This window comes from Ciconia boyciana, chromosome 1, assembly GCF_034638445.1.
Source record: "Ciconia boyciana chromosome 1, ASM3463844v1, whole genome shotgun sequence".
Taxonomy (NCBI): domain Eukaryota; kingdom Metazoa; phylum Chordata; class Aves; order Ciconiiformes; family Ciconiidae; genus Ciconia; species Ciconia boyciana.
Genome location: NC_132934.1, coordinates 153,931,074 through 153,941,023, shown reverse-complemented (window position 1 = coordinate 153,941,023; position 9,950 = coordinate 153,931,074). Strand labels below are relative to the sequence as shown.

Genomic DNA, 9,950 nt, shown 5'->3' with positions numbered 1-9,950 from the left:
CACGGCGGGGGCAGCGCGGGCACAGCCCGGCCGGGCCCGCGGCGGGCGACCCCCGCCCCGAGGGGACGGCCCTCCCGCCGCAGCCGGTAGCGGGAGGAGGCGCCGCCCGCCGAGGCGCGTCCCGCCGCGCAGCGCGGACGCGGACGCGGACGCGGGGGGGGAGCGGTGGCCAGAGAGACACCGGTCACTCCGGCCGGCCTGCGAGCGGGCCCGGGGGGCGGCCAGGGCTGCTGCCGGACCTTCAGCCCTCCCCGGTCCTGCTGCCTGTGGAGGATCTCCTTCCCGCCGCCCCTCCGGCTTCCCTGCAGCCTTCACCCACGCACACACCGCTCCCCACCCACCCACCCCCGGGCGTCCCCTATGCCGCCGCCACCCGACTCCCGGCTGTTTGCAACTCCGCTTTCCTCCGGGGGAAGTCCAAGGACCTCTTATCTCTGGGGGCAGCCCAGAGACCCCGCAGACCACTCCTGGCTTGCCGCCTCGGTCAAACGGCACTCGCAGAAGTGCTTGACCTCGTCCCTGTCCCGCGAGTCGGGATCTGCACCACCTTTACCACGGAAGAAAAGCCCTTGTCTGCCCCCCGAGCTGGTTGGGGTAAAAACCTCTCTCCCCGGTAGATATACAGCCCCCGGCCGCCGGGGAGCGAGGTGAGCCTGGGGCAGAGGCGAGGGGGCTCACGCCAACAGCATCTTCCCTCCCTCCGCTCCCTGTCCCACGTTTATCCACCCTAAAGGACCGTGTCCGTGCGGTTTGGCTGCTTTTAGGGGAGGGAGGAGGCTCTCGGTGTTTGTTTGCCGGGAGGGAGGAGAGGGAAGCCCCACGCCGAGAGGAAACCTGGGAGGGGGGCGGCCCCCGGGGGGCTGGGGACGAGCGGCTGACCCCCGCCGCGGGGAAGGGCATGGCGGGGAAGGGCAGGGGCAGGGCAGGGGAGGGAAGGGAAGGGAAGGGAAGGGAAGGGAAGGGAAGGGAAGGGAAGGGAAGGGAAGGGAAGGGAAGGGAAGGGAAGGGAAGGGAAGGGAAGGGAAGGGAAGGGAAGGGAAGGGAAGGGAAGGGAAGGGAAGGGAAGGGAAGGGAAGGGAAGGGAAGGGAAGGGAAAGGAAAGGCAAGGCAAGGCCAGCCTCGGCCGCCAGTTCTCTGTGTGAGGGGGAGGGAGGCAGGGGTGTATCCCCAGTTCCCAGGGATGAGCGTGTGTTCCCACGGGGTCTGCCGGCCTGCACTGTGCATGGGACTCGTCCGGAAAAGGTTGCCCCTGTCCCATTCATCCCATTAATTTATCAGGAGGCCTTTGGGTACCTTTGTATCAAATTTTGGGGCGACAAATACCACTAGGGCTTTGGGTGGATAATGGATAACTCCTCATATCTTCATCTGGCCATCCAAGTGGAAATGCGCCTTTCTGCAGGAACCTTCTCTCCCCTCCCCCACCTCTCCTACCCCAACCAATTATATTTTTAATACATCATTTAGCAATCACAGTGGCCTCACTTGTTTTGCCCCTGCAGATGTGGCAACCCATCAGCTCGGGAAAATATCAGCCAGAACAGCACAGGCCCGATCCCACACCACCTTCCCGCTGCTCTTTGCACCCTTAGGGCCGACTGGAAGGGAACAGAGCCCCCCCAAAAGCATCCCTGCCAGCCCACTGAGCCAACAGCAACACTCTGGCTGAGCTCAAAGGGCCCAGAAGCAGGCCGAGCCTTCAACCATGAGAAATGAAGAGAGAGGCGCTTTCCTCTCCTCGGCAGACCCAGATTATCTGGATCATGACAAGTCGTTGAAAATGGGGGAAAAAAAAAAAAAAAGTCTAATCCTAGGCCAGCGCCTAAGGCTGGTGCTTTGTGCACAGTGCCCGCTCCTCCCGCAGAAAACTTCTGGCGGTAATAGCAGTAATTGGGGGAGCTGCGGTGCGATTCCACCCCTTGGATGGGCACCAAGGTCAGGAAAATTAACACTCATGGACCGGGAAAAGAGCAGGGATGCCGTGTGTCCCTTTCTCCACCTGGTGAAAGACGGTGGGGGTGGTGGTTTATATGTGTGGGCGTTTGTGTGACGGAGGGGCCATTCCTATGGCTGCAATTACGGATTACAGTGTGAATTTCAGCGCGGACCATTTTCTCCCCTCTATAAAATCACTATAATCTATCTCGCAGGACAGCCAGGGCACACAGGTAGTCTTTTAATATTTTCAAGGAAAATAAAGCCATACGCCTGTACTTACTTTATACAAATATAACATGTTTCCGTGTACCTTCATTAGTCTCGGATGCTTTTAACGCCCCTAGGACTCGGTGCATAACGACCCGTCCAGCCTCCGCCCTGCGCCCGGGCCTAGGCCCGGCAGCACTTTTAACGCTGGGGAGAGCCGGCCGCCCCCGCACACCTCGGCAGCTCCGGGGAAAGCTCCAGAACGGCTGAAGTCCTGGGCAAAAGCCGCGTGCAGGTGCCGCTCGCACCGGTGCGGTAGCGACGAGGGCTGCCCGGCCCGGGGCGGGACGGGACGGGACGGGCGGCCTGGGGAGCCGCAGCCTCCCCACATTCCGCTCTACGGCCGTCTAAGTTTCGGGCGCACCCGGCGGGGACGGGGCAGCCCGCGGCGCCAGGCCTCCCTCCGGCCATGCCTGGCGGGGCGGGGGTGGCCGGTGCGTGTGTGTCCCCCCCCGGCACCGGAGCGCGGGCGGGGCGGGGCGGGGCGGGGCGGGCCGTGACCCCGCCGCCCGCCCCCCCGAGCCCCCCCCAGCCCGGGCGCGGCGCGCCCCGCCGGACGTCACTGCTCAGCGCGCGCCATGCAAATCGCCGCCCGCCGGCGCGCCCCCATTGGCCGCCGCCAGGCGATTTAAGGCGGGCTCGGCGCGCCCTGTATGGCTGCAGCGCCGCTCGCCCGCGCGCCCGGCGGCTCCTCCTCTCCCGTCCCGTCCCGTCCCGTCCCGTCCCGTCCCGTCCCGTCCCGTCCCGTCCCGTCCCGTCCCGTCCCGTCCCGCCCCGGGCCGCGGGAGGGAGACCACCGCCAGCACATCGCCGTGCCACCGCGCCGCGGCTGCCGGGCTCGGCGCGTGTTGTGGTTGGGTTCCTTCCCCCACCCACCCCCTCCCTCCCTCCCTCCTCCCCTCCTTCCCTCCCTCCCCCGATCCTCCTCCCGCTTTTTTTTTTTTTTAGTTAACGTTTAAATACTTTTCTTTTTTTTTTGCCTCCTTTTCGCGTGGCGGTGGGTTCTCCTCTCTCTTCTGCTGCGTTCACCTGCGATCAGCGGATGCAAGTCACACACGCTCCCTCCCTTCCTCCCTCCCTCCCTTCCTCCCTCCCTCCCTCTCTCTCTCTCTCCAAGTTAGCAAAGAACAAAAAAAAATCGCTGGGTTAAGGATAAGAGCGGGAGCGGAGGGGTGTGCGCGCGTGTGCCGGGGAGCGCCGGGAGCGGAGGACACCGCCGACGGCTCCGCACACTCCTCCCTCCGCGCCAAGTGAAGCAGCAAGTTTGCCGTGCACCTGTTTGAGCAGCTCGCATCCCCCGTCGCCGCCGAGCCCCGAAAGTGATTTGCAAAAGGGAGAAAGTTTTCCGCCGGCGGGGTCGCCGATCGCTCTCCTCGCGGTCTTCTCCTCCTCCTCCTCCTCCTTCTCCTCCTCCTCCTCCTCCTCCTTTCTTTTTTGCACGGCGGTCGCTACCTAGATACAAACGGGTTTTGCCTCGCTCGCTCCCCGTCCTCCCGGGCTCCTCTATGTTCGATTCTTTTTTCACGCCTGGCGCCGGTGGAAAATAAAAAAGCTACTTGAATGTACAGCATGATGATGGAGACGGACTTGCACTCCCCCGGCGGAGCCCAGGCCCCCACGAACCTCTCGGGGCAGACCGGAGCGGGAGGCGGCGGCGGCGGCGGCGGTGGCGGCGGCGGCGGCGGGGGGAACAAAGCGAACCAGGACCGGGTCAAGAGACCCATGAACGCCTTCATGGTGTGGTCGCGGGGCCAGCGGCGGAAGATGGCCCAGGAGAACCCCAAAATGCACAACTCGGAGATCAGCAAGCGCCTGGGGGCCGAGTGGAAAGTCATGTCGGAGGCCGAGAAGAGACCGTTCATCGACGAGGCGAAGCGGCTGCGGGCGCTGCACATGAAGGAGCACCCGGATTATAAATACCGGCCCCGGCGAAAGACCAAGACCCTGCTCAAGAAGGACAAGTACTCGCTGGCCGGGGGGCTGCTGAGCGCCGGCTCGGCCGGGGGAGGCCCGGCCGGCGTCGGCGTGGGCATGGGCGTCGGCGTCAGCCCCGGCGGCGTCGGGCAGCGGCTGGAGAGCCCCGGCGGCACGGCCAGCGGCGGCTACGCGCACATGAACGGCTGGGCCAACGGCGCCTACCCGGGCTCGGTGGCGGCGGCGGCGGCGGCGGCGGCGATGATGCAGGAGGCGCAGCTCGCCTACAGCCAGCACCCGGGCAGCGGGGGACACCCGCACCACCCGCACCCCCACCACCCGCACCACCCGCACAACCCGCAGCCCATGCACCGCTACGACATGGGCGCCCTGCAGTACAGCCCCATCTCCAACTCGCAGGGCTACATGAGCGCCTCGCCCTCGGGCTACGGCGCCCTGCCCTACGGCTCCCAGCCCCACCAGAACTCGGCGGCGGCGGCGGCGGCGGCAGCGGCGGCGGCGGCCGCCTCCTCGGGGGCGCTGGGCGCCCTGGGCTCGCTGGTGAAGTCGGAGCCCAGCGTGAGCCCGCCCGTCACCTCGCACTCGCGGGCCCCGTGCCCCGGGGACCTGCGGGAGATGATCAGCATGTACTTACCGGCCGGGGAAGGCGGGGATCCGGCGGCCGCCGCCGCCCAGAGCCGGCTCCACTCCCTGCCCCAGCACTACCAGAGCGCCAGCACGGGGGTGAACGGCACCGTCCCCTTGACGCACATCTGAGCCCGCGCCGCCCGCCGGCACCGGCGCCAGGAGCGGCGGAGGCGGGCGCGGGCACCGGCAGCGGCTCCGGCTCCGGCTCCGCCGCCGGCTCCGCCTCTGGCCCCGGCCGCGGCCGCGGCCCCGGGCCCGGGCCCGGGCCGCCCCGCAGGACTGCGCGCCCCGCCGCCGCCGCCGGCCGGCGCCGCTGCCACCGCACGATCGGCCCCCGCCGCCCGCCCGCGCCCCGGCCCCGGCCCCGGCCCCGGCCCCGGCCCCGCGCCGCTCCTGCCCCGCTCCCGCCTTCCCCTCTTATTTTTGCCTCTCGCTCCCCTTCCCTCCCGCCCTCCCCCGCCTCTCTTTTTTTTCTTTTCTTCCTTCCTTCCTTCCTTCCTTCCTTCCTTTTTGTACAGAAAAGAAATGTTTTGATGTTCTTGTAATAATAATAATAAATAATAATAATAATAACGAGAGAGAAAAAAGGTAACGGTTGCTTTACTTACCTTTTTTTTAGAAGGACTAGTTTATGAAACTAGTTTTAGACTGAACTTCTGTGTTTTATCGAGACCTTTTGTACAGTATTTATCATTCACCCAAGAGACATAGAGCGTTTATTTGCAAAAGAGGAGGGGGAGAGAGAGAGAGAGAGAGAGAGAGAGAAAGAAAAAACAAAAACAAAAACAAAAAACGACGGCGAAAAGACAAAAAATATCAATAATAACCACACAAAGTTGTAGGCGATGCCAACTTTTATACAGCGCGGAACCGCTACGATTGCAGTCACGGATCGCTTCTTGCGAAGGCTTTTTATTGCCTAATTAACTCCAAGTTGATGGGGGAACAGTTCTCATTTATTACTCATGTACTACGGCAAATCCAAAACAACACTTAAAAGTTTTTTGTAGATGTTCTCGCGTTTTTGGTTTTTTTGTTGGTTGGGTTTTTTTATTTGTTTATTTATAAAACTTTTTTTTCTTTTGGAGGCTGCAATGTTTGGTTTTTTTTTTTTTTTTCCCTGGGTTTTGTAAAACTTTATCGTGTCTGGATATTTTTTTGTTTGTTTGTTTTCTCTTTGGTTTCGTTTTCTTTTTTGTATCATTTCTTGTAAATGCATTGTGAAATAATTTTTATTTAGGCGTTACGAGGGAATTCAGATTGTGTATATAGTTTACTAAAAAGCCTTTCTGCTAAACAGAAATCCGAAGGATGCGTTCAATTTTGAGTTAAATAAATTTCAAAGCGGAAAAAGTCACCTGCTTTTTTTTTAAAAAAAAAAGAAAAAACCCGAACTAACCGCAGAACACAGTAGCCTTTACCACGGCGTGCCTGGAAATTCAGCAGGTAAACCTAGGCTCTGGGGAGGCAGTTTGAAACCGGAGCGGCAAAGAGAACGGAGTGCGATCCCGCAGTAAATGGCGATGTCTCCTAATCCGTATAAATCAGGAGGGATGAAGGGAGATTTATTTTAATACTCGGTCCGTCTTGCTAGGAAAAGGCGACTTATTGAGTTACTCTTCCTAGCCCTGAACCTTCATTTTGTGTATGTTATGACTGTCCGCACCTCGCCCGGGGCACCGACCTCCCCGGGGGACGCGAAGGCACCGGCGAGCTCGCCGCTTCCCCTCTAATTAACACCATGAAAAGCGAAAGCGCCTCGGTTGGAGCGTCCCGAAAAGAAAAGCGTTCTCTCGACCCCAAGCCCGCACAGCAGCCCCATCCATCCCTGCCCAGCATCCTGGGGGGCGAGCAGGGAGCGGCGGAGTCTCCGGCTGCGCACCCCGCCCGACTGGGACGCCCGGGTCAGCCACCCGTGCGAAAGCTGTCGAGAGAGGCGGTGCGGGTCTGGTCATTGCGGGGTGTTGTTCGGTGCTTTGAAATTCCATTTATTTTTTTTTTTTCTCCCTAGCTGTTGATCGGTACCTTTCGATATGCCGGAACTAAAAGTTTGCTGTAAACTTCGTCTGGTAGTAATAACAGCATCAAGCGTTGCATTTAAACATCTGACCGTAGCAAACAAATTTTTAAATTAGTCATAACGGCTTAAACGAAAGGAAGAAAAAAAATACTTTTAACTTCCAGGGCGGTCATGTCGGTGTCAGCAGGCTGTAGGGCTTTTTAAACCATCTTTTAGGGCTGGCGAATGAGTACTTCATCCACGCAGGAGTGGGGAAGCGTTGGCTGGCTCATGAGGAGCGGTGTCGGTCCGGGTTAGAGGTTGCACTTCACCTATAACGCTGGCATGTCAGTTGACGTATATAACTCTTCGGAATCATTTTGATAATTTTGTTTAAATCGCTCATTCGTTACAGTGAACGCAAAATTTTCATGGAAGCTGTTTGTTGATTTCAAACCCAAATGCCCCCACCCCCCTTTTTTTTTTTAAACTGTTTGAGCCTGTCTTAAAGCGAGGTGTGTGCGGGCTCAGGCAGCCAGCAGGCTAGCTTGGGAAGTGCTCAGCGTGCAAACAGCGCACACAGAAAGCGGGAACCTGGGAGAAACCTTCTGTGGCGTTGATTACCTCCAGCGAAGCAGGGTCCTGTATCTGTAATTTAAAACATTAATAGGCGTACCTTTAAATATGCAGACTAAGCTGAGTACCTGTTGAACTGTTTCTTGAAACGCGTTATCCATCGTGTGTGTACGTACTCATACATATCTCTACACACTATAGATAGTATCACGACCGAAGAGAAGGGTATATGTGTGTGTGTGTACGTGTGCACATGCAGACGCATCTACCTCTGATGCAACCTTGTTACGTGCCTTTTCTTTAAGGGTCATAGCTATTGAAAATCACATTTACTGACGACGCGGAAGGGAAAAATCCCGGCGAGACGATGCTGTGGGGCTGAGCACGGCTGATGGACCAGGCGGATTGGGGCGGTCAAGGGAGAAAAGCGAATAAAATATCTGTACGCGTCCAGACGACAGAAATACTAGGGGAAGTGCTTAAAAGAGAAATATTATGGCTCTCTAAATGAGCTCCTTTTAACGAGCCGTCCCTCCTCCCCTCACAATTTAGCGGCTCAATGGCGTTATGCCTAGAAGAATAGGAATACCTGCACTTTCCACACAAGGGGATTAAACAGACCCAATCTCGGCTATATTCAAATAAGTTTCGAATATTCTCAGCCCGCCTTTCAAAGAAACACAATCCCCTCTGCGAATGTCCAACCCCCCCCCAAAAAAAAACCAACCAGCCCCCCCAAACACCCTAAGGGTAGAATTTTTTGCTGTTCGGTGTCTACTGGTTTGGCGGTTCACCTTAATTTGAGTTAAACTTCACGTTTGGGTATACAAACAAAGTTCAAACAACTTTGCTAGGCAGATGAGTTGGGCTTAGGTACAGTAAAGTAATTCGGTCTTCGGGCTTTTTGCTGTGCGGGTTATATATAAGAGAATAATTGAATATGCAAAACTAAGAATAGGTTTAAGCGATTTACGGTTTAAGTACATTACATCTAAAACTGTATGAAATGTTCCTCCTATAACATGATTGACAGAGCTATTAAAATCACCTATGTAGAAGAATTAAAAAAAAAAAAGAAGAAACGAATTCGTTTTCAGTAAAAGGAAGGAAAATCCAGGGAGTAAGGCAAAGGGGAGCGGGGCGGAGGTGCCCTCTCTGCGAGTGAGGCTGCATGTAGCGTGGGGGGCTTTTGGGGTCAGGCCCCCCGCGGGCCCGACCGCCCCCCCCGGTCACGGCTCTGCCGGCGGGTCCCGCTGCCCGGGGAGGGGGGGCGGCAGAGGAGCCAGGGGGACAGGAGGCACAGTGCGATAACAGGTTTGATCCGCTCCAAACTCGGAGCCAAACCGCAGACTTGGCCTGAACTCCACAGCTCTTTTCCCAACGATTCTCCCTCTTGTTTTTCTTTTTTTGTTTTTTCTTTTTTTCTTTTTCCCCTCCTTCCCCACCTCCCTCCTTTTTCCGTGCGTGGCTCGCTGAGCTCGTAGGAGTGGCGCTGGGCCCCGGGGAAAAGCCTTTCCCTCCAGCTCCACTCCTCCGCGCCTTCAACCGGAGTCACACCGCAGCAAGCCCGGGGGGGGGAGGGGGGTGGCGGTGGGGCAGCGATGGGACGGCTCCGGGCCTCTGGGAGCAACGGCGCGGGGGGGGGCACATGAAATTGCCCGTGAAGGTAAAAAGAGGGACGGCTCTAGAAATCTGCGCGGGGGGCCGTGAGGACGCAGCCCCAGCGCGCTCGGGGGGCCACAGCGGGGCAAGAAGCCCCCCGAGATGCCTCTTGGCAGGGCTGGGGGGGGATGGGGAGGATCCTCCCTCCCAGCTGTGCCACATGTAGGCAGCATCAGGCCGGAGGCACCTGAACGCCTGGCGCGGTTACAGCTTTTTATTATCACGCGTAAACTGCCACGGAAGGAAAAAAGAATTAAAAAAAAAAAAAAAAAACACAAAACAGCACCCCACACCGCCGAAAACCAAACCAAACAGCTAATCTGAGCGTTGCTGTAGAGTAAAACGCAGCTAAAACACGCGAGCTGGCAGCTGCCCGTGGGGTTGAGACGTTAGCCGGAGGGGATGCGCTCCCGGCCAGGCGCCGACCGTCTCCCGCGCCCCGCGAAGCCCCCGCCTGTCCCGGGGGCTCACGGGCACCCCCGGGCCCTTTTCTGCCCCGTCCCCCCCGCACACTTTCTGCCCGCTCCCCCCGGCAGGCTCTGGCTCTCCCCTTCCCTCCCACGCTCAGCAACACGTGGGGGAGCGCCAGGAAGGGGCAGCCCCGTGGGGGCGGGCAGCGTCAGAGCGTGTCTGTCTGTCCGTGTGAGTACGTGCGTCCGTGTGAGTGTGCAGGGGGCTGATCTTGTGGAAGGCCCCTCCTCGCTAAGCAAGACCCCCGGGGCCGTGGAGCAGTGGGCCTGCGGGGTGTTGTTCGCGGGGTGTGCGTGGGTCTCTGCGAGCTGCAGCCCCGCGAAGCGAGGTGCCCCCGGTGCCGTCGGAGGGGCCGCAGATGAATGATGCAAGACGAAGACGGGGGGTGAAGGGAGGGGGGGAGACAGGGAGGGAGAGCGCGGGGGGGAGGAGGGGGGCCGGTGTTTGGAGAGCGAGGGATTAGCGAGGAGAGTCC

General features: G+C 59.1%; 1 protein-coding gene across 1 annotated transcript; it reads left to right on the top strand.

Moving 5' to 3' along the window:
* The first annotated feature begins 3,765 nt into the window (after nucleotides 1–3,765).
* SOX1 (SRY-box transcription factor 1) lies at nucleotides 3,766–4,896 on the top strand. Its single transcript, XM_072853632.1, has one exon. It carries the CDS (start codon nucleotides 3,766–3,768, stop codon nucleotides 4,894–4,896), a length of 1,131 nt encoding a protein of 376 aa, XP_072709733.1.
* The last annotated feature ends 5,054 nt before the right edge of the window (nucleotides 4,897–9,950 follow it).

Bases quoted from the DNA above. Each gene is read 5' to 3' on its own strand.
- SOX1 (XM_072853632.1), top strand. From the start codon at position 3,766: ATGTACAGCATGATGATGGAGACGGACTTGCACTCCCCCGGCGGAGCC.